Here is a 24805-nt window from a genome sequence, read left to right as displayed (position 1 = left end):
TAGGGATCCTAATGTCTTTTATCATATAAATATTACACAAAGAAAACTTACAATAGATATAAAAAACTTTACAATCTGTACATTTGTTTTTTCCTTGTAGTTCTTTTACATAATACATCTTTAGACAGAAATTCACAACCAGTAAAAAGGCAAGTCAGTTAACAAAGAAAATGAGAAGTGACATTGCTGTTAACAAAACAAAACTTGTCATTGTTTTGGCAGATAAATATATGCCCAAACTTATTCAAGTCAGTACAAGACACAGAAATTTGTATTCTAGGCTTAACAACCAAAAGTCTATTCCAGATTATTTCTGTAGATTCCACACAAATAATACTAATTTACACACTACTTCTTTGGCCCTAGGTGGGCTGTAAAAACCTGTGATGAAATTACTGCTTCCTGTCCATTCAGGGGTAAGATTCTTTAGCCATGTTAATTTGACTAACTAAGAGGACTGATCTTTCGAATTCCTATAGATTACAGATTATTTACATAGAAACTAACCTGGAATCTGTATTTTGGGTGGAGGGGAAGAAAAATGAAAAAATTATTGTTATGTGGCTATGTTTAAAGAAAATTGAGCTGTACTGTTTTTGGTTTATATCAGAGGAAAAGGAAAATAGTGAAGAATATAAATTTTAAAGATGATCATAAACTCATGTTCCATATAATGTAAGTGGCACAGTAGAGTAGCTTCTATAAGTTCACATATTAGGTGGTGAGATTTAAGTCCGTGTGTAAAGCGATTTTTTAAAACACAAAGGAAAACTAGTCACTAGCTTTGTCACTAAAGCTCAGTATAAGGAGGTATGCAGGTAGGAACTAGTCTTTCATCAAATTAACTTCTTAAATGGTCTGAATCCTCCAAGGAAGCTACATTATGTATATGTACTTTGTACTCTAAGATTTGGTGTTGTTGGCTTTAGGTTTGGAACTTCTAAAGGCTGGGATTATATTCTTGGCATGTTCTTCAACTTGTTTATGAATTTCAAGTCAGTTTTGTACCAGGCTTTCTAAGCATGGAAGGTAAGTCGCCCCCCTACCCCTCCCCAAAAAAAGAAAGAAAGAAAATGATCATTGGACTTTTTTAGAGAAGTAGTCTAACAAAGGAGTTAGTGATCAGTTGCCCAGACAACTAAATGAGCCCATTCATCATTAACTTTCATTAATAGATAACTCACAGGGCTCTTACTTGTGAGGTTGCAAACAATACAATTTACATTGTGAGTAAATTCTTCATCTTATAACAAACTGAACTTATATTTGTGAATTTATGTAAATGACTAAAAGTTGTTTAATTCACTTCCACATTTTATGAAGGGGGAAACAAAATTCCAAGTCACATGCATGCCTGATACTGTATATACACAATATATACACATATATACACGCTGTCAGCTGTTATTGAAGGCTCTGATCCAATTAGCTTATTTCTAAACGGTATTAACAGTGAAGGCAGTATACTGGTAAGCACAAATTCAGCTCAAAAAGTTACTTAAAAAAGGGTAAAGATGGCACATGAAGAGCTAAGCAGACTGTTTTTTAAAAAATAGCCATAAAGTCCTAGTTCTATCCACTGTAGAGGACAGACATGTTTGCATTATGTTTATTTTAGCTAATTACTCAGTCATGTATAAAATGGTAATAGTTATGTTTTCAGGTATTTAATTTGATTACTTATTTATTGTGACTTTGTGACTAAATCTATTAGTTGATATACAACTGGATAATGTCATGTTGTTGAATAGGCCTCCACAATTTGTACTTACATTCTAGAAGTTCAGCTCTAGGTAGATATCCTCGTGTATATGATGAGCACAGTGAGGAAGGATGGGGTGGGAGGGGCTAATTGATTAGATTTGAGGTAGTGAATCGGGAACCAGATTCATAAAGAATGCTGGAATGTAGAGGAAGTGAATCTACTTTAATATTATAAATAAGCTTTGAGTGGAACAAAGTAAATTCCCCAGTTTACAGAAAACCCCAGGGAAGGAAGCAAATTTATTTTCCAGAGATTTTAGTTCTGAGGAAGAAGCAGCCAGGCAGGCCACATAGGAGAAGCTACCTTGTCAGAAAACTATAGTCATGTTTTTTCTTACTTTTGCCCTTAGTCTCAGGGGAAAATGTTAGTGGTATGAATGGCAAAAATTTTGCATTTTTCAGTTTTCCTCCCCTTTGATTCAACTGACTGGAAGAGAAAACAATATCACACATTACCGGGGTGGGGGGGGGGTGGGGGGAGAGACTAGCTTTTCCTTTTTAAAGTACCCCCTTTAAAGCTGGTCACTCTAAGATTCCCCAATCTTTGTGTTGACTGGTTTGGGAAATGAGATCTCTGATCCATTTATCTACAGATTGTGCTTCTTGCGTTTCTGGGCTAAGAACTGTCACCCTGTTCCATCTGAGCTAAGACATGATTGCTTTTTGCAAGTTGGAGTCCTTCTATTTTCTTCTGTGCATATCTCAGTTGGATCTTTAGAGCATCATTATCTGCTTTCAGTGTATTTATTTCCTAAAGAGAAAGGAGAATAAGGTATGTTAATAAAGCAGCAATGAATAGTAAATCAGTTACAATATCGGAAGTACTACACTTGATTGGCATCTCCCATTCATTGTGGCTGAGTATTAAAAAATTTTTTCAAGAGTTATTTTACCCTTAATATAAACTAATAAGTTAAATAACAAATGAACATGTGCAAACAGCAATTAGTTTTTGTTAATCATATCAAAGGTGTGAGTGGCTAACAGGCAGAATAAACCATTCCAGGGCAATAGGTGGATAATGAAACAACCTATGGAAGTTGTGTAGCAGGAGACCTAAACTTGGCAGAAACAAAGTCTCTGGTCAGGTTTGAGGTATGAAAGCAGTGATTCGGAATACTGTAATATGATATATCATAGTTCATTTTTCTTCAAGTGTTTTTACCTCCAAATCATTGAAAACTAGTGAACTCTTGGCAAAGACAGGAATTTTATCCCAGCCTCTAAACTGGAATCCAGTTATCTAATTTTCAGTGATTTAATTATATGGACAGCAGTTGGTTTCCAGTCTTGAAGTTTTTCTTAAAATTGAAATATATTTGGCACATAACATTATATAAATTTAAGGTGTACAATCTGTTAATTTGATAATCATGTATTGTAATATGATTGCCAAGGTCGCTATAATTAACACCTCTATCATGTTATATAATTCTTTTTAGAAGTTGGAATAATTCTAGTCTTCTTAGCAAGTTTGATGATACAATATTGTCTATAATCTCTATACTGTGCATTATATCTCTAGGGCTAATTTATCACTTGTTGTAAATTTGTACCCTCAACATCTGTCCTCTCCTCCCACCCCCATTGCCTGGTAACCACCATTTTATTCTCTGCTTTTATAAGTTTGCTTTTTAAAATTCTACATATAAGTCATTCAGTATAGTACTTGTTTTTCTCTGTCTGACTTATCTCAGTGTGCTCAAGGTTCATCCATGTGTCACAAACAGGAAGATTTAATTTTTTTTATGGTTGAATAATAGTCAATTGTATACATGTACCACATTTTCTTTATCCATTCATCTGTCTATGGACACTTAGGTTGTTGCGTATCTAAATAATGCTGCAGTGAACAGGTGGTGTATTTATGCTTTTGAGTTAGTGTTTTCTTCTGACAATTACTCAGAAGTGGAATTGCTAGATCATGTGTTAGTTCTATTTTTAATTTTTTGAGGGACCTCCATATTGTTTTCCACAGTGGCTGTACCAATTAACATTCCCGCAACAGTGCACAAGGGTTCCCTTTTCTCCATGGCCTTGTCAGCACTCATTACTTGTCTTTTTTAACATTTATCTTTATTGTTGAAAGTTTAACAGGTATCTCTTTTTCCCCCCCATCCTACACCCTTCCCCTTCCAGGCCTTCTCTGCACTATTGTCTGTTCATGGTCTATGCATATAAATTCATTGGCTAATCACTTCCTGCCCCCCCATCCCCTGAAATACGTCAGTCTGTTGCATGCTTCAATGTCTTCGGATCTTTTTTTGTTCATCAGTTTATTTTGTTCGTTAGATTCCAAATATAAATGAGATCATGTGATACTTGTCTTTCTCTTTCTGGCTTATTTCACTTGGCATAATACTCTCCAGGTCCCTCCATGCTGTCTCAAAGGGTAAGAGAGCCTTCTTTTTTTTACAGCTGCATAGTATTCCATGTGTAAATGTATCACAGTTTTTTAATCATTCATTTACTGATGGGCACTTGGGCTATTTCCGGATCTTAGCTATTGTAAATAATGCTGCTATAAACATAGGAGTGCATATATTCTTTCTGATTATGATCAGTGTTTCTGGCTTCTTAGGATTAATTCCTAGAAGTGGGATCCGATGATAGCGGTTCTAACAGGTGTGAGGTAATATTTCATTGTAATTTTGTTTGTTTTTTAATCCTCATCCGAGGATATTTTTCCATTGATTTTTTAGAGAGCGTGGAAGGGAGAGGGAGAGACATAGAGAGAGAAACATCGATGTGAGAGAGACACATTGATTGGTTGCCTCCTGCACACGCCCCGACCAGGGCCCAGGCCTAGATGGAGCCCACAACCTGGGCATGTGCCCTTGATCAGAGTCAACCCAGGATTCTTCAGTCTGCAGGCTGACGCTCTATCCATTGAGCCAAATTGGCCAGCACTCATTGTAGTTTTGATAGGCATTTCCCTGATGATTAGTGATGATGAGCACATTTTTATGTACCTGTTGGCCATCTGTATATCTTCTTTGGAAAATATCTTTAGTTCTTCTGACCAGTTTTTTTAATCCTTCCCCCAGGATATGTTTATTGATTGTAGAAAGAGAGGAAGGGAGAGGGAGAGAAACCAATTAGTTGCCCCCAGTATGCTCCTGACCGGGGATTGAACCTGCAACCTGGGTATGTGCCCTGACAGAAATCGAACCAAAACCTTTTGGTTTATGGGACGATGCTTCAACCAACTGAGTCACTAGGCCAGGGCTGCCCATTTTTTAATTGGATTTTTTTTTGTTATTGTTTGAGTCTTTTAAAATACATATTTTGGACATTAATCCTTTATTTGATATATAGTTTGCAAAAATGTTCTCTCATTCTTTATCATTTTGTTGTTTCTTTTGGGAAAGCTTTTATGTTTAAATGTAGTTTTATTTGTTGATTTTTACTTTTATTTTTGCTTTTGGTGTCATATCCAAAAAAATCATTGTCAAGACTAATATCAAGGAACTTCTTCCGAACTATGTTTTCTTTCAAGAGTTCTATAATACCAAGTTTTACGTTTAAGTCTTTGATCCATTTTGAGTTATTTTTTGGGAGTAGTGTAAAATTCCCAGTTTCATTGCTCTATGTGTTTTTCCAAAACCATTTGTTGAAGAGACTTTATTTTCCCCACTGGGTGCTCTTGGCTCACACATTGAATATTAGCTGACTTGTATGAGCAGGAGTTTCATTCTGAGCTCTTGTTTCTGTTACATTGGTCTACATGTTTATTTTTGTGCCAGTACCATACTGTTTTTTATTACTGTAGCTTTATGGTGAAGTTTGAAATCAGGGAGTGTGGTATCTCCAAACATTTTTTTAAATAGGGATTGCTTTGGTTATTTGAGGTCTTTTGTGGTTCCATACCATTTTTAGGATTATTTTTCCATTTCTTAAAGAATACCATTGGTATTTTGATGGGGATTACATTGAATCTATAGATTGCTTTGGACAGTGTGGATATTTTAACAATATTAATTCTTCTAATCCATGAACACAGGAGTCTTTCCATTTATGTTTTCTTCAGTTTTAACAATGTCTTGTAGTTTTCATTGTATAGCTCTTTCACTTCCTGGGTTAAATGTAGTCCAAGTATTTTATTGTTTTTGATGCTATTGTGAATGTTTTTTTTAGATGTATATTAGTAGAAATTCAACTGATTGCTGTATCCTGCAATTTTACTGAAATTGTTGATTAGTTCCAACAGTTTTCTGGTTGAGTCTTTGGATTTTCTACATACCAGTACAGACTCATAATATCTGCAGACAATCCTATTTTGGATGACTTTTATTTCTTTTTCTAGTTTAATCACTCTAGCTAAGACTTTCAGTATTGTACTGAATAAGAGTGGGCATATGTTGAGCCATCCTTGCATCCAAGGGTAAATCCCACTTAGCCCTGGTATATAATCCTTTCGGTGTGTTCTTGAATTTGGTTTGCTAATGTTTTGTTGATAATTTTTGTATCTATATTTATCAGTGATATTGGTCTGTATTTTTCTTGTGGTGCCCTTATCTCTCTTTGGTAACAGGGTAATGGTGCCCTTGTAGAATGAGTTTGGAAGTATTCCCTCCTCAGTTTTTTGAAAGAGTTTGAGAAGGATTGGTGTTAATTCTTCTTTGAGTAGAATTTGCTACTGAAGCCATTTCATTATCCTGGGATTTTTTTTGTATTGGGAGGTTCATTACTATTCAGTCTCTTTGTTCATTATTAGTCTGTTCAGATTTCTACTTCTGTCTGGGTATACTGTGTGTTTCTAGAAATGTATCCATTTATTTTAGGTTATCTAATTTATTGGCATATAATCTACACTAATAAAAGAGAAACATGGTAATTGGCATATGACCGCTACCCTTTTCATTGGCTAATCAGCGAGATATGCAAATTAACTGTCAGCCAAGATGGCAGCCAGCAGCCAGGCAGCTTGAAACTAACATGAGGCTTGCTTGCCTCAGTGACGGAGGAAACCAACGTTCCCCGCCTGCATTGCAGGCCTCCGAGCCTGCAGTTTGAAACATTTTAACAAATACCGCCAGACTTCAAGGACTTCAGCCAGCAGGATTGCAACATTGTATGCAAAGGCCAGAAACCTACTTTCAGCAGCGGAGGCCTAAGAGCTGGAGCCAAGCCTCAAGCTAAAGCTGGCCCAGAAGAAAAAAAAAAAAAAGGAAAAAAGGAGCGGTTGGGAGCTTCAGTCACCCCCAGCCTGAAAACAGCCCTCAGCCTCTCACCCAGACTGGCCAGGCAGCCCAGTGGGGACCCCCACCCTGAAGGATGTGTGACCAGCTGCAAACAGCCATCATCCCCTCACCCAGGCTGGCCAGGCACCCCAGTGGGGACCCCCACCCTGATCCAGGACACCCTTCAGGGCAAACCAGCCGGCCCCCACCCGTGCACCAGGCCTCTACCCTATATAGTAAAAGGATAATATGCCTCCCGGCACCGGGATCAGCGTGACAGGGGGCAGCGCCCAAACCCCCTGATCGCCCTGCGGCTCTGTGTGTGACAGGGTGCGGCACCCCAACCCCCCTCACCCCCCACGGGCCCTGCTCTGTGTGTGATGGGGTAGAGCCATAACCTCCCCATCAGCCCTGCCCTGAGTGTGAGAGTGGCGGCACCCCAACCCTGATTGGCCCTCTTCTGTGGGTGATAGAGGGCGGCGCCCCAACCCACTGATCTGCCCTGCTCTGTGTGTGACAGGGGACAGTGCCCCAACTCCCCTATCGGCCCTACTCTGTGAGTGACGGGGAGCTCCCCAACCCCCTGATGGGCCCTGCTGTGTGCGTGACAGGGTACGGAGCCCCAACCCCCCTGATTGGCCCTGCTCTGTGCGTGATAGGGGGTGGCGCCGCAACCTCACCATCCACCCTGCCTTGAGTGTGACGGGGTGGTGCCCCAACCCCCCAATCAGCCCTACCCTGAGCATGACTGAGGGTGGCATCGCAACCTCCCAATCCCCCCTGCTCTGTGCATGAGTGGGGGCGGCGCCCCAACTCCCCAATCGGCCCTGCTCTGAGCCCGACCAGGGGCTGCACCTAGGGATTGGGCCTGCCCTCTGCCACCGGGGAGCAGGCCTAAGCCAGCAGGTCGTTATCTCCCGAGGGGTCCCAGACTGCGAGAGGGCACAGGCCGGGCTGAGGGACCCCCCTCCCCCACGAGTGCACAAATTTTTGTGTACCGGGCCTCTAGTTGTTTATAATAGTTTCTTGTGGTGTCATGTATTTGTGTAGTAACAGTTGTAATACCACATTTTGCATTTCTAATTTTATCCTTTCAAAGAATCAGCTTTTAGTTTCGTCGAGCCTTTCTATTTTTACTTGTCTCTATTTCACTTATTTTTGTTCTGATCTTAATAATTTTCTTCCTTCTTCTAACTTTGGGTTTAATTTGTTCTTTTTTAAGTCCCAAGAGGTGTAAAGTTAGGGTGTTTGAGACTTTTTAGATATGCATTTGGTGCATACTGTAAGTTTTGATATGTTGTATTTCCATTTGTGTAGAGGTAATTTTTTATTTCCCATTTGATTTCTTTGACTCAATGGTTGTTCAGTTTCCCTCTTGTTAATTTCTAGTTTCATACCATTGTGGTCTGAAAATATAGTTGGTATGATTTCAGTCTTTAAATTTGCTGTGATTTGTTTGTGCCCTATCATGATCTATCCTGGAAAATATATATTCTGCTGTTTAAGAGAATTTTCTATGTATGTCTGTTAAGTTGATTTGTTCTAGAGTGTGGTTCAATTCTAAAATTTCCTTGTTAATTTTCTGTCTGGATGATCTATCCTTTGATAACAATAGGGTGTTGAAGTCCCCTACTATTATTGTGTGGTCTATTTCTCCCTTCAGATCTGTTAGTATTTGCTTAATACATATATTTCAGTGCTCCAATGATGGCTGCATATATATATATATATATATATTACAATTGTACATTTGTCTTGTGTGGCAATGGCCACCTTGTTTTAGTTTCTATTCATGTGGAATATTCCTTTTCTATCCATTTTGAGCCTGTGTCTAGAGCTAAAATGAGTTTGCTATAGATAGCATATAATTGGGTCTCTTTTTAAATCCATATGGCCTTTTGATTGGTAAACTTAATCTATTTATATTTAGAGTGATTATTGATGTGTAAGAACTTACTATTGCCATCTGGTTGTTGTGTATCTCCATTGTTTCTTTTTCTCTCAGTTTACCTTTGTAAAGTGGTAATTTCCCATGGTAATTTGCTTAGTCTCCCCTTTTTGTGTTTCATAACTCTACTTTAGATTTTTGCTTTGTGGATACCATGTGGCTTATAAAAAACATATCATACATAAAATAGTCCTTTTATGCTGGTAGCACCTTATCTTCATTTGTCTATAAAGTTTCTACTCTTTCACTTCTCCCCTTTTATATTTTTGATATCACAATTTACCTCTTTATGCTTTGAATTCATTGAGAAATGAAATTAGGTAATAGTTATTTTAATACTCCTTAAGTCTTTATAATAATAAAAGTGTAATATGCTAATTAGACCAGACAGCCAAACGATCTTCTGGACAAAGTTGGGTCTGCGAGGGCCAAGCCCCTTGCACGAATTTTGTGCGTCGGGCCTCTACTACTACCATAAGCAGTTAACACCCCTTTCTAATAGATAGTTATAGTTTTTGTAATTCTAACTGTTTATTGCTAGAGTAGTGTAGGAAAGTAGGTTATGGGGCAACTGGGCCAATAGCAGTTGTCTAAATATTCTATAGGGTCAATACTAACAATGTACTTCTTTTTAGAGTTTACGGTGAGCTGTGGATGGGGCCGTTGAATTCTAGGTAGTCTAATCATGTAAGGATTTTACTTAATGGAAAGTGGGACTCATTGTGTGTGTGTTTTTTAAACATAATTGTGAATTCTTGTCCCTAGGTCACTATGACAAGAATAAATGTAAAGAGAGGCAAGCGGTAAGGGGGTTTGTGAGTTCTGATATTAGTGGGTAGGAATTATTCTGGACATACCTCATATGAAATCTCTCTACCACCCATTTCTTGCATCAGGAAGTCATTGTTGCCATCTACATTGTTCCTTTTCATGGACATGTAAAATGTCAAGACCTGAAGCAAACCGTAAAGAGAGCATATGGAATCCTGGCCCTGTGTTTTACAGAGGACTAAACAGGTCAAAGACTTTGATGGGTAGTTGTGTTTCTGGGGACTAGAAACACAAATCTTTGTAAAGTTTTTTCTCCCCTATTGGGTTCACTTTCTTTCACCTTTTGATTGACTTGAAGCATGTGTTAAAAATACTCTGAGTAAGAGAGTACCTTTCATCCAGAAAATCTGTTCTTTTTTTCATGTTTCTTTAATGTTATATCTTTTTGTTTTTAATATATTTTATTGATTTTTTCACAGAGAGGAAGGGAGAGAGATAGAGAGTTAGAAACATCGGTCAGCTGCCTCCTGCACACTCCCCACTGGGTATGTGTGTCTGCAACCAAGGTACATGCCCTTGACTGGAATTGAACCTGGGACCCTTGAGTACGCAGGCCAACGCTCTATCCATTGAGCCAAACCGGTTAGGGCCTAATGTTGTTCCAGACACCAAACCAAGATTTTCTTCTTATGTATGTAACTTACTTCCCTTTTTTAAAAAAATATTTTTTATTGATTTTAGAGAGGATCATCGATTGGCTGCTTCCTGCATGCCCCCTATTGGGGATAGCCCACAACCCGGGCATATGCCCTGACCAGGAATCGAACTGTGACCTCCTGGTTCACTGAGCCATGCCAGCTAACTTGTTTCTTTAAATGTGCCTCTAAGTCAGTTCCTGGAGTTTGACAGGAAAGGTACAACACTGAGAACAAGGTGGGAATCCTGAGGTCATCTTGCACAGCTTCACTATGTATTATATAGACTTATGTAAGGAATTCTATCTAGGTGAATGTTGGCTTTATATTGTAATGATAGACCTCCAAAAACACATTGCCAACCTTGATGCTTGCGGGTCGGGGAGGAGGGGGGTGCGGGGGGGAGGAGAGGCAGATAGGCATTCCTCCCCTGTAACGAAGTGAATGATCTCTAAAATGACTTAACGTACCTGCCATTGGTAAGAAACTATATCTATAAACAAGAGGTCTGTGTAAGCCAGCTCACTGTGAGTTTTGCATGCTGAACAAAAAGAAGTATGCTAGTAATTGACCCTACAGAGGAGAGTATTTGGAAACTACGTGTTCTATCTCCTACTTTCCTTTTTTTTTTAAAAAAAAAATATATTTTATTGATCTTTTTTTTACAGAGAGGAAGGGAGAGGGATAGAGAGTTAGAAACATCGATGGGAGAGAAACATTGATCAGCTGCCTTCTGCATACTCCCCTACCAGGAATGTGCCCGCAACCAAGGTAAATGCCCTTGACCAGAATCGAACCCGGGACCTTTCAGTCTGCGGGCCGACACTCTATCCACTGAGCCAAACCGGTTAGGGCACCTTCTTTCCTTTTTATTTTTTAACCTCCTTATTCCCTTCTCTCAAATCTTTGGCACCATATTCCCAAACTCCTTTTGCCACTATTAGGTACCTTACTAGACATTGTGAGCCTAACAGAAAAAAGAAGCTCCCAGTAGCACAATTTTTACCATTTTATAGATTATATTGCTGTATATTATATTCAGCTATGCATTTGCCAACTACTATTGATTTAGCTCTTCAGCACATTACCTGATGTGTTAGAAATGATCTCCCTCATTTACATGAAGAGGGAGGCCTTTCAGTTGGTGAATTATAATACACTTTTTTTTTTTTTGGTAGCACACTGATCACCTACCTTCTTTTAGGAAGATGCCTAGGCAACCATGAAGGTCCCCAAACATAACACTGATGAATAGAGTAAAAATTATAAGGAAGAAGGATTTAGGCAAGTTCACTGTAAGTCCCATCTAGAAAAGGGGGGTGGGGTCAGCATTGTAAAACTGGTCAGTAGGAGTTGTTTTGGAGCCTCCTGTGAACAGTTTCTGCCCTGGCACGTTTATGGCAATAGGGAGCCCTGTATATATCCTGTTGTAGTCATGTAATGTGAGACAGTGCCCCCACTCGTTTCTTTGAGAGAAAGCCAGGATCTCTTTACTTGTTTTAATCTGCTAGTAATCAACCTGGACTAAATCTTCAGTTTACGCTCCCTTCCCTGGTTTAGCCCCATTTCTCTGAGTCTGAAAACAAAGGAAAAGGTACCTGTTCCAGCTCTTGGTAAGTTGGGAGTCTGAGGTGGCGGAGTTCCTCCTTTGATTTCATGAAGGAGTCTTTATTCTCCCACTTGACAAAAGCCCGCTTTCTGACCAAGACTGGGCTGGGGCATGGAGACGTAGGACTAGGAAGCACGTACAGAGTGTCCTGGGCTGTCTTCCTTGGGGAAGATAGCGCAAAAGGACCAGAAGGGCCCTCGCTGCCCATCCAAGGCAGTGCTTCGGTCTGGGTGGCCTTGTGGGCGACAGTCCTCCTCAGCCGAACAGAAATCTTCTGTGAGGACACTCCCATGAGCATGATGGTCCGATCTTTACTTTCTTCACTTTGTTCCACAGCCTCCCCATTAGGGAATGGAAAAGGTCCATCCTCAGGTGCTGTAGGAAGACACGAGACATGTTCGTGCTCTAGTTCAGAAAAGCAGAGACTCAAGATTGATACATTAGTTTCAGAAAGCCCATGGGCCCCAAATGGGCTCATTTTTAGGCACCCAATTTAGGGGGTGAAGGGGACTGAAACGCAGGGACTTTGCTGGCCAAGCTGTGGCTGCTGGTATCAGGCTGCATTCACCCTGAGGAAGGGGCATCTTTTTCTATTTGCACAAAGGTTGCCTAGAGGGAAAACTGAAGCCCCTGCCTCAGGGCTGTCATGTTTCATAAATATCTTCAGTAGACCCTGGGATTTGGGAGCTGTCAGCACTCAGGTTTTGGTCCTGATACAGGTGGCCTTGATTAGCTGCTAGGAATTCTCTGTGGCACCTATTTGCGAATTTGTACAATAGGCACAGCTTAACTGTGATAGGGAAGTTCTAGCAAATATATTGCCCCCCTTTGATACTGATGAGAGAAAAGGAGAGAGGAGTCATTCTGGTTTTCCTCTTCGAACAGCAGCCTTATCCAGGACCCAGCTAGGTATTAACCAAAAGAAGTAAGTTCCTGGAGATGTAGAGTAGGAGCGCATGAATTTGAGATGGGGGTAGGCTTTAAGATAGGCAGCAGATCATCTATGTTTACTGCTTTGCAAAGACTCAGCAGTCAGTTTAAAATACGCTTTTCTATTAGCAAACTTTCCAGCTAAGACATTGGATTGGTAAAGTAAAATGGCCTTTGGACAATGAGAGTTTTCTACTTAGCATTTGTAATCCCAATCAACAATTGTAATACTAGAAATACTTGTAATACTTTTAAGGATCCTACCTAGTATTTTTCTCTAGGGGAACATAATTTAAATTAACATTAAATATTTACCCAAATAAAGCTCAAAATTATAATTATACTGTTCTTTAAGTACCAGAATAAATTGTTATATTTACTCTAAAATAATTTCACTGTCTCTTTTGGAGGAGTAAGGTAAGTATGAAAAGATACAGCCTTTTTCCAGACTTCACACTGAGACCCCAGACCTCTGTGTTATTTTCTGCATGAAATTTGCATTTTATGTGGCAGTTGTTCCCAAAGATGATATAACTCTTAAAATATAGGGCACATAATATACAGGCATGTCTTCCATAGTGGAATTCGTGCTGGTTTCTATTAAGAAAGAGAAGGATGGCATGGCTCAGTGATAGAGCGTCGACCTATGAACCAGGAGGTCATGGTTCGCTTCCTGGTCAGGGCACATGCCAGGGTTGTGGACTTGATCCCCAGTGTGGGGCGTGCAGGAGGCAGCCAATCAGTGATGTTTCTATCTCTCTCCCTCTCCAAAATAAATTAAAATATATTTACAGAAAGAAAAGAAAGAGAAGGATAAAGATAATCTTTCCTCCCTGAAAACTTCATCCTTCCCATTTCACTTTCCAAGATAGATGTTCCCAATGCCTCCTTACCATGGAGCAGGTCTTTGGCTCCCAATGAGCAGAGGTTGAACGTTGGCCCCACAGCGGTGCTATTGTCTGTGAGAGCTGCTGAGTTCTTGGCTCGCTTCTTGCACTCGAACACAACCAGATCTTTGCATTGTTTGTGGCAGTTCATCCCGCAGTCTATGGACAAGACACCCCAGTCAGAAAGTCTTTCAGCACACATCGCTTTCTTCTCTAGGGCCCTCTTGTCACATATGCCTGCCCTCTCTTCTGGAGCTAGGACACCTAGTGAACCAGCATTCCCACTTGGTCAGTCCTGGATCTCACAGTCCTGTTGTAGCCCTTACCACAAGGTGAGGAAGCGGCACCTGTTGCCGCGGAGGGAAGAGGTGGTGTCTTGGTTATCCCTCACATACTGCCTACTCTGAGGAGACCCTCTAGGGCAGTGGTTCTCAACCTTGGCTGCACATTAGAATCACCTGGGAATCTTTTTTAAATCCTGATTTCTGGGCCTCATCCTCCGGAAATTCTGTTTCTTTGTTATGGGGTGGGGCCACAACATTAGTAACAAAGAAACAGAATTTCCGGAGGAGGAGGCCCAGAAATCAGGATTTTAAAAAGATTCCCAGGTGATTCTAATGTGCAGCCAAGGTTGAGAACCACTGCTCTAGAGGCTCTCAGCTATTAGGTCTTATCCTTCCTTCCTTTCATTAAAATGTCTCTTTTCCTTCACTCCTGAATTTTTCTAGTCACAGGGAGGTGTCTACTCATCAAAGGAAAGCTGACAAAGGCGTTGGTAATCACTTCTGTTCCAAAAGTGATTCTTTGCCTTTCACTGGGGATCTGCCTCTCCAGGGCTGTCTGGGAGCATAACCTCCTAGCAGCCACCCGTATTTCCAAGGCAGAGAGAGGCTCTTATAAGGGAAGCTGCATAACTGGTCACCCAGGCACTCCTCTTCTATATGGTGGCAGTCACTCTCGAGGGTTCCTCTAGGGGAGCCAGTCTGAGGATGAGGCTCTGCTGAGAAGTTGTGGACTGAACGGACAACTACTATGAACAAACAATCTTTATAGGAAAATACCTAAGACCAGGGAAAACAGTGCAGTGGACAAAGCTGAGCCTTACCTTTACATCGATATCCTTGTTTGATCACTCCCCAGAGCTGTGAGACAAGAGACAGAATGCACCACATGTCACTCAGCTATCTGGCAGGAGGCTAGGCACTGACATCATTCTTGATTTTCCTTCATTCTACTTCCTACCTCAAGAAGAGGGAAACCTCATTTCTCTCTTATGTATTGTCCCTTCTGACCTTAAATTGAAAACTTCGAGAGTTTGTGCTGATCAGTCAAATGTTCTCAAGAAGCTCACAGGATTTATGAGCCAGGACTTCTCTAGGCCAGAAGTGGAATCATATCAGGATCCCAAACTAACACATCTATAGAACCCGGGGGTCAGGGACTGGGTTTGGGGGAAACTGTTGGTCAGAGGCGGGACAGAGGATGGGCAGAGCCCAGATGTAGGGAGGGGTGAGGATGTTTTTTCCTAACATTTGAAACATATGAATATATAATACTTAAAAAATACATATCCCAAATTTAATACTTATTTATCTAAGGCCCCGTACCAGAGGGAAAAATAAATCAGGAACGAATGGGAAAAGATGAATGCACATAAATGCATTTGAGGCCTAGGTTATTCCAGGTGTTTGCTTAGGCTCTAAGCTGGAATGAGCTGATAAGGGCTATGAGGTCTGTGTGTAGCTTAGTCATTTAACCTGTCTTGTACCCCTCCCCAAGTTCAGCCCTGAAGCACTCCAAGGACAACTTACAAATCCAGCACAGTTGTCACAGAAAGTAGGCTTCAGGTAGGTTGTCTCTTGGAAGTTGTGAGGAAAGCCCAGGCCCAGCTTGGAGTAGATGGAGCTGGCCCTCATGAAGTAGGCCGTGATCTCGTCCCGGCTGATGAGGCCTTCCCTGCCAGCAAACGACAGACCAGGATGTGGGGGGCGGGGGGCGGGGGGAATTCACCCTTCATCCTTGAGTGGAAGTACACTATGTATTACCTGGTAATTACCACCATGAGCCGTCCTTTTAATCATACATGAATAGCTTGTAATAAATAGTGGAGACAGCATTACTCACTTTTATGGAGTTGTTCTTTGGCTAACTGAGGTTTTCCCAAATAATTTAACCACTATCTACAGGACTTTAAAAAATTATGGAAATTGTGTGTATAGGGAGAGAGATAACTTATGCTGCAGTTTCTGACTTCAGACAGTAATAATACATAACTTGAACCCACCAACCATATATTTGGTTTTATATAGAGAACCAAGATAGAACATATGTAACCTTGTGAATAGTAAATATGCTGATTATTAATAAATATTAGTTTTTCATGATCTGTAAGGACAAAACAAGAAGGAGACTAAACTTAAAATTCATAGTTGCCTATTACTAACCTGGCTTCATGATCACTTGTGGTCCAATCCAAAGCCAGATAGGCATCATTTGATGATTGCTCTCTTAGCCCAAATATTCATTAAGTAATCATAGCAGCGACACATCCAAGTTTATAAGTTCTTTCAGTGATACACAAACTGCTTTTACTAAAGGGCTCATAGCCACATTCCCATACACAAACTCTCACCTGTCTTTGTCCATCACACAGAAGGAAAACGGAAAACTCGCAGCAATTTTTTCAAATTCTTCCTGAGAAATGTATCCGTCTTGGTCATGATCATAGTTCTTGAAGACAGACTGTGAAAAAGGAGTTTCTTTGGTGATCACCCTTTAGGCAAGTGGCAAAGGGGCTGGGGCGGCTGGTAGGAGCCTCCCCCTCTGAGGGGTGGGGATGAAGAAATGCAGGTGAAGCTGCTGCAGAGAAGCGCGGGTCACCTCTGGAGGGTGGCCAGGGGCTTTGGATCCATTAGCACAGCAGTTATGCCGCCACCCTGGCCAGTGTACTGTCGCCGCACAGGGGTGTTCTCCCTCCCTCTGCCCTTCCTTGCTCAGCTCAGACGGCACTTCCTCTGTGAAGCTATAGCGCAGTTGGAAGGGCTCCCTCCCCTCTTAATCCTCAGTTACTCGTCCTGTCACTCTCTGGCTGTTACTTTTCTGTGGTTATGCTGGAATGGTCCATAGGGATAAATGTAGAAATATGAACCTAACGTACTGCCCCTCAGCATTTAGCACAGTGCACTCAAACAAGTGCCAAGATTTTCAGTTTTAGATTCTCATTACCTTTTACTCAAACCTTTTCCAACACCTTTCTGCCTCCAAATCAACTGACAAACTTTAAATCTATTCTCTCCTGCTAGGCCTGTCAGAGGAGGCTCACCTTCCCCCACATAAGGCCAAAGTGTGCTGGCCCAATGTAACGGCTGTTCTGCAGCCATAGTGTGAGGAGTAAGTTGTCCCTGGGCTCACACAGGAACGAGTTTCCAGTTTCTTACCTTGTGTTTCTACCACTGCCCGCCCCCCCCCCCCCCCCAGCCCCACATACAAAACGAAGCCAGGCAGTGTCTTGCTTTTGTCTGGTGAAAGCTGTACTTACATCCACCATCCGCTGGACGTGCTTGCTTATAGTCTTTGGGTCAGGTTTGGGAGATACCCCAGAGGCCCAGTCCACTACTACTGGTGGCTTTGAAGGTGTTAGTGGCTGAAATGAAATAAGACAAAGAGATCCCCATGACTGTAATGCAGTAATCCACAGCCCCTTCCTCTCCCACTACCTGAGGCTGCAACCACCTGCCAGCTGCAGATGACCCCCAGCTATGCCCCTGGCGGGGAGCAGAGAGCCCACATACTGAAAGAATAGTAATCGTGGCTCACACAAGCGTTATGTTTTACTGTTTCCAATACGCTCCTCACGTACGTCATCTCCATCTAAACCTTTTGTCAAAGCTATCAACAAAGAGTAAAGTGGATCACTTAAATTTCCTCTCTGTTCTCCACTGGCTACTTAATGGAGATAGGATGAGGAGGAAAATAGCTAAAAGGCAGGAAGGTGCATAGACATGCTGAGATGGGATCCACTCTAAGTATTTAAGACTTGGCCCAAATTAAAAGCTCTTCTAAAAACAGGAGAAGGTACCCTTTCCATTGAAATGCCTTTTAACATTCTGAAAATGGAATCTATCAGGTATTTTCAGTGAACATTGTTAATTACAATAGGAAGCTAGAACTTGCTCTTCTGTATAGATACAATGAAATTTAGCCACAGGTAAGCTGAATTTCTTCTGTGGGGGCAAATCTTTCCTTGAGTACCACTTATTTTGGGAAGTGGTACTCAAGGGAAGAGTACCACTGTGGGGAGTTACTGGTCATTCAGAAGGAAGATGAATAACTAAACCTGTCTGTAGGAGAGGCGGGGCCAGATAACCTGGTGTGTTTGGACTGGGTAGCGCTAGCTCTGTGCTGTTTGAGGTCTTCTCTGCCAGGGGGTCAAAAAACTTAGTAGACTGCTCTTTCTGACCCAGGTGACTGCAGAGTGATGGGGCTCTCCTGTCTACCAAGCTAGAAATCCTCCGAAGTTAGCTTCTGAGAGTGCGCATATGGCTCACATTCTTATCAACAAATCGCAGGAGGGAAACTGATGTGGGGCCACTTTATAATACATAGGAGGGCGAGGGCGAGTATTCTCTCCCATCTCTAATCTGCAAACCACTGGCCAACTCCCCCATGCAATCTGATGCTCTGCGGTGTTTAGTTATTTACTGTTCACACATTAGTTATCCCTTTAAGAGGACTATTTGGTCAGGATCTGTTCCTCACACATGTGGAAGTTTTCTCTGTGCCTCACACAGGTTTAGGCACAAAGGAGACACCTAGTGCTCTTATAAAACTGAACTAAAAGGCCAATCCTATTACCTGCAAGAATCGTAATAGGAAAACTCACGGGGGCTCTGTGGTTCCTTGGTTCCCGGGCATAGGAGAGCTCGTAGATTTCATCCTCAGTGTAATAGAGATCGAGGGATAACTGTGGATCAAAACAACAGGGTTACCTGCTAGGATGTTGTATTTCTTTCTCTCTTGCTTCTTCCTCTCCAGTGGTTTACTCTTCTAGGCTCTTAGTAGTTTGTTTTTAAAATTCTCAGTAGGGCAATGGGGCAAGCATTAATTCTTTTTTGTTAAAATGTTTTTAAATTTTGGACAAGTCTCAAGATGCCCTCATTTAAATGACAGTTTTATCTGTAAGCCTTTATGTAGAATTTAGGTGCTGTGTGGTCAGATGGTCCACACCTCACTTGTTCTTCCCCAAAGCAGACAGACAGATGATCTGAAAGGATAATTTGTGCCGTCTGATACTATTAAAATTTGGTTCTTGCACCAGAACCCAGTTTAAATAACGGTATTAATTAAACCATTTTCAGAGTTAATAAATTTCATATTTATTAGAACTTGAACATTTTAGAGGACAGAGGTCTTACAAATAATCTTGTTCTGATCCTATAGTCCATGGATGAGCTTCAGGGGGTGCAAAGCTCAAAAATACTTGGCTTATGTATATTTTTTTTCTGGGAAGAACATTCAGCTTTCATCACAGGATTTGTGATCCCCCAAATAGGATTCTGTACATCTTTCCACAGATGACGTCTAAGGCCAAGACCAAGGCCACCTGGCCATTAGAGAAAGGGCTAGCATTAGAACACTAGCTGGATGCAAAGCTCAGGCCCCTTTGGCATCATCCTGTGAGGTAGGAAGAGGCTGTAATTATTCCATTCTGCCAAAAAAAACACATTACAAATTGTATAATTTTAGAACTCAAAGAAGTTAGAAGTCATCTCACAGAATAATCCTCCTGATTTTACAGAGGAGGAAACAGGATTTGGAGTTAGGTGTCCACAGTCACACAGCTGGTGAGCTACAGAACCGCTGTGCTGGAAGGGAGTTCACCTGCCCTCCCCCTGCACCTGAAGTGCAAATTCTGGTCCTTGCACCAGTGTTTGCCTCTCCTTAGCTCAAACACCTCCAGGAACAGGAATCCAAATAATGAACCTGTTTAGTCCCCATCTCTTACCAAGCCTGTATCCTGCTTTGCTCTCAGCTCCTCCCAGAGAGCTTGAGGGCTGACTGTTTTTGCAGGAAGAGGGGAACATTTCCAGCCGTCAGAAAGGCAATGCTGCTTTAGAGGACAGCCGCCAGGGTCCTACCTCCTGGGTCTGAGTCCAGGCTCTGCTGCTTATTAATGTCTGGTCCTCCGGGAAATTATGTCTTTGTGCCTCCGAATCCCCATCCATAAAAAGAGGATAATAGCAGTATCTACGTCCTAGTTTGTATGAGGATTAACTGGACTAACATTTGTAAGGTGTGGAGAGTGATGCCGGGCACACACAAAGTGCTTAGTCATCGTCTCCCCGGTGAGCCTCACCGTCAGCAGGTGCACCAAGTCCTTGTTGGCCTCCAAGGGCGGGGCCACCTCCTGCAGCTGGACCAGTTCGTTGATGTGATTGTAAAGGGCCAGCAGCTTGTGGACGTTCACCTTCCCATCCTCTAGGTAGTCGGGCATGGCTTCATACAGGGAGATGAGGTCCTTGAGGTGCACCCCCAGGATGGGGATCTTGAAGTGGGTGCACTCCCCATAGGCTCGCCGGTAGTTGTCATAGTTTCTGCAGGAGGACAGCAGCTCCGTCATCTCACCCAGGACCTAAAAAGCGGAAGAGGAGACCCCATCACTGCACCTGCGAGGCAGGTTGTATTGTCTGCAGTAGCCCCCTTGTCTGCTTTCAGCCTCTACCATGACTGCACCCCACCCCTAATCTGTCGGGAACGGGTGATTCATCTAAAAGGTGCAGATCATGATCCCCAATTAAAACTCCAGCTTATGTCAAAAGGCTCAGAGTATTTACAAACACAGGTGCGCTTTAGTTGATTCTGCAACATAACTGGGAAACTTGAAGTGAGGTCTTACTTATTGCTTTTATACTAAAGTTTTTCTTTAAAAAAATACGTAAGCACCTGATATAAAGTCAAAAAGGCACAAGAGTATACAGACACTAATGTGTCCCTCTGACCTCTGTCCCTAAGCCACACATTTCCTTTCCCCAGTGTCTTCCGAGTCCTAGAGCAGAAGGACATTGTTTAACATTTGGACTGTGGTACTGGACGTGCTGCAGTGCTGCTGGCCTGGGGAGAGCGCCAGAGCCTCGGCCTCCTGCACAGGTCACTCTTCCTGCTGCGCTCTGGGCCTCCTCTCAGTGACTCTCCACACGGGCCTTTGTCTAGGGAGCAGGTGACATTCCATCTGCCCGCCGAAACTCTGACCCGGACAGACTGAATAGACCAGACCAATTCCCAGGAAAGGACAGGCAGAGGATGAGGCCGAGGACCCACCCCTCCCTCGCCCTGGAAGGGGCAGGGCCGCTCACCAGCACAAAAGGCAGCAGCCGGCCTGGGGTTCTTTTCTGACACGCCTGGCGCAGGTCAGCCAGCCGTTCACAGAACCCCGTGCCCCCTTGTGCTGACCAGCTTTCTCAGAAGCAAAGACGGGAAGTAGACTGTCTGCCAACCATGTTACAACAGAAAATGACCTTTTTAGACACTGTGCCACAGATTCTCTTAATAAAATCGTGGCCTAAGTAGTACCATCTCTCTCCAGTGAAGAGCCCGAGGTTCTGGATTAGCCTCGCTCAGCCGCTGAGCTGGCACCCTCCTCCTCACACGTCTCTAGCAAACAGTGCAGGGGCGTGTGAGTACGGAAGGTGCTCACAGATGAGAAACTAACAGCAAAATAATATATGTCTCCTTGGAAGGTGAAGTAAACTCCTGGGGGACACTTGCTTTAAGCTGGACTTAACTGGGGCCAGCAGCTACAGGCAGGAAGCACTGGTGTGGGGACCCCGAGCTGAAGAGGAGCGAGCTTGTATCTTATAAATGAAATGACACGAAGGCATGTTAGTCTCTGTGGCTTTCCTCTGTCATCTCTGAGGCATGGGCTGGTCTCAGCAGAACTCCTAGGGAATTGTGAGGTGACCAGACCATGGCGGGGGGCGGGTGAGTCAGCGTCCTCACAGCCAAGCGTTGAGAGCAGGGGTGACTAACTGGAGACCCCAAAAGGAGGCTGAATACCTGGGAAAGCAGATGAGGCCACGAGGCACAGATGTCTTTCCCTAAGAAGAGAGTCTCCGGGCCAGCTTGGGAGGAGTGGGGTTTGGGATTAGGAAGGGAGGGTTGGTCCTCTTAAATAGGTGAAAATGCTCAAAGTGCAGTCATTATCTAATTCACACCACATAGCTGCACTGATGCCTTCGGTATACCATCGTGGCTTACATTTATAACGGCCTTATGAAGGATTAACATTGATCCTGTAAAATCTAAGAATATAGGAAAATGCATTGGATACTTGAGAAAAATAGTCCTCAATGAACACTATTACAAAATGGCACCTGAAAGGCTCATTTCCAGTTATCTGGGGAAATTCAGCTCTCCAGAATGTCACTCCAAGGGATCTGGAGAGCCAGGGTTTCAGTGTGCCCCCATATAAGTGTGCTTGACATGCAGACAGAATCACTGGTCCTTTGGGGAAAATATTCTGGGCAAGGGAGTCAGTATTAAAGACAATAACTGAGCCCTAGCCGGTTTCGCTCAGTGGATAGTGTTGGCTCTCAGATGAAGGGTCCTGGGTTTGATTCCAGCCCTGGTTGGGCATGTGCAGGAGGCAACCAATGAGGATGTCTCTCACATTGATGTTTCTCCCCCTCCCACTCTCTAAAAATCAATGGAAAAAATCCTCTGGTGAGGATTATCAACAAAATGAACATTCAGTGGCATATAAGCATGGGAAGGAGGCACATATTTCACCTGACCAGCAGGGACATGGGCAGCGACCGGGATACTGAATCACAGTCACTTTCTGATCTGTGACATCCCCGCTCGGTGGGTTTCCTTGGGGTTTGCCTCCTTGGTATTTTGCCCGGTTGATGGGATGGTGTGGTTGGCAGATGTTTCCTGGGTTACCCCCTGAAGGAGGAAAGGGCGCTGTCCCAGGAATGTGCTGAGGCTTCAGAAGAGACAGTAGCACTGACCTTGTTGATTTCATGGGGGACGTGTGAGCTTGTCTCCTTGAGCCTGGAGATGGAGCTGTGACACAGGCCGCCTATCACGGCCATCAAAGTATTGAAGTTCTGTAGTTGGTGGAGCTTCTGTGACACAAAACAGGTGAGAACAGTCACTGAACATGCCTGTTACATGCGAGCTCAGAGGCCGCCCTCGTCTCTGGGCCTCATCTTCCTTACATTGTGGAGCACTAGCAGCCAGGTGCTGCAGTTTCCTGTTCCTTTCCCCCAAGGCTTAATCCAGACCAGGAGGTCCCAAGTCTGGCAAGGCGTCACGTCTCCCTCCCTTTGTGCTGGTCCTGGACCACCTGGATCCGTGGTTTCTAAGAATCACCCAAAGTACTTGTTTGTTAGCACAAAGATTTCTGGACCCAAGTCCAGATTTTCCAATTGCCTGGATCTGAGGTTGAGCTTAGGGACCTGTGCTTTTAATATCCCATTAGTTAATACCAGAGCAGGCAGTCTGTGTACCAAGCTTTGAGATACACTGCACCATCTAGTACTGGACTAATTAGCATAATCCTATATATCTTTTGCACTGAATTAACCTGTTTTATTTTTTAGGACAAAGTGCTGGTGCCTATATTGGTCAGTAATTGGGACAACAAAGCTAGAATCTCTGGGGAATTTCAAATACGAGTTCATAGAAATGTAGGTCCTTGAATAACGCCATTTCAGTCAACATCACTTCATTATTATGTTGATGAAGTGCCGTGTCAATTAGCCTATTAAGTCAATTTATGTCAATCTATTAAAACTGGTTTCGGTATACATCGTGGTACCTATTGACGGGCATTAAGTGAGGACTTAGTGTACCGGTTCCTCTTATCAAATACTTATCGAACACTCAGCTCAGACATTTAACAGTGTGGGCTTGAAGACCTAAGACAACTCCAGCCCCAGGAAAACTTGGACTTGCCCTTTCCTTTGTCATGGGGGCCAGATTTGAGAAGACCATGTAGGCTGGTAAGCACCTTCTAAGAAATGTTAAATATCTAAACATCTAAAACCGTATCCCGAGCCCTGAGATGGTCCTCTCCATAGTGCCCTTGTGTGGGAACCAGAGAAGTTGCCATACCTACCTAGACCTCAGGATAGTTGAAGGACACTAACCCCACTGTGGCTCAGGAGGGGAATCTTGGCTGCAGGAGGAGGGGAAAATTCATCTCAGCCCAGGCCACACTCCGACTCCGCCACTCACCTGAGCCACCTGGATGAACTTAATGAAGACCTCAGCTCGGAGCTGCGGGGTGGGGCAGCTGAGCACCATCAGCTGCACCCACTGGGAGATGCCGTTGCACAGGGCTATGGACCGCTCCATGGTGGGGTTCTCCTTCACACAGCTGTTCACCGCGTAATTCTGGTAGTCGGAGAACTGCGGGGAAAGGACCCCATCAGGACTGCTGCTCTGGTGTTGAGGCATCTGAGGGGCATGTCACCTCTGTTCAGTTGATGGCTCGGACCTGCTGTGGGACTGAGGAGTCCACCTCTTCTGTATGTCCTCTGCTTGGCTGACAAAAGTGGTGGGAAGGAAACCTACCCACAGCACGGTCCCTAAACCATAAGTCATTAGGCTCCATGGATGTGGACTAATTCATCCAACACATGAGTTAATTCAAATACTGTATTTGGTAGATATTGGTACTTCTAAATTCTAAAGAATAGAAGAAAAATCTCAGGACTAATCCCACCTCTGCTGCTGAGGTTAAGGGGAAAAAAGGAATTCACAAGACTTACTCCTCCCTGTTTTCCATCTCCATCCTCTCTCCTACCTCTCTCCCTCTCCGCCAGCTGTTTTCTTACCTTAAGAGTGGGATGATAACATCTGCTCTATCTAGCACATGAAATTGTTATGAAGGTTAAACATGATAAGGTATGAAACAACTTTAACTTTTCCAAGTGCTACATTAATGTGAGGTGGTGCTAATAGGGTAATTACTACCTTCTTGCTGAAACAAACCTGCCTGAATTAAATTGAAC

At 42.9% G+C, this 24805-nt stretch overlaps 1 protein-coding gene across 4 annotated transcripts in view; it reads right to left on the bottom strand.

Moving 5' to 3' along the window:
* Nucleotides 1–1096: 1096 nt before the first annotated feature.
* RASGRP1 (RAS guanyl releasing protein 1) overlaps nt 1097–24805 on the bottom strand; it is an 82870-nt gene continuing 59161 nt past the window's right edge. For 2 of the 4 annotated variants that reach the window (XM_059705124.1, XM_059705143.1), the window contains 12 exons: nt 24027–24200; nt 22796–22912; nt 20143–20418; nt 18670–18750; nt 17326–17430; nt 16420–16529; nt 15599–15743; nt 14893–14929; nt 13794–13946; nt 11960–12345; nt 9753–9848; nt 1097–2515 (listed from right to left, as the gene is read on the bottom strand). In XM_059705124.1, the coding sequence (XP_059561107.1) occupies nt 2381–2515; nt 9753–9848; nt 11960–12345; nt 13794–13946; nt 14893–14929; nt 15599–15743; nt 16420–16529; nt 17326–17430; nt 18670–18750; nt 20143–20418; nt 22796–22912; nt 24027–24200 (1815 nt within the window). In that variant the 3' untranslated portion in view covers nt 1097–2380. The remainder of the gene's footprint in view (nt 2516–9752; nt 9849–11959; nt 12346–13793; nt 13947–14892; nt 14930–15598; nt 15744–16419; nt 16530–17325; nt 17431–18669; nt 18751–20142; nt 20419–22795; nt 22913–24026; nt 24201–24805) is intronic. The other 2 variants (XM_059705133.1, XM_059705153.1) reach the window with 1 other exon arrangement.

Source organism: Myotis daubentonii, chromosome 1, assembly GCF_963259705.1.
Source record: "Myotis daubentonii chromosome 1, mMyoDau2.1, whole genome shotgun sequence".
Lineage (NCBI taxonomy): Eukaryota > Metazoa > Chordata > Mammalia > Chiroptera > Vespertilionidae > Myotis > Myotis daubentonii.
The sequence above is the reverse complement of the archived record's forward strand: the minus strand, read 5'-3'. Positions and strand labels throughout refer to the sequence as shown.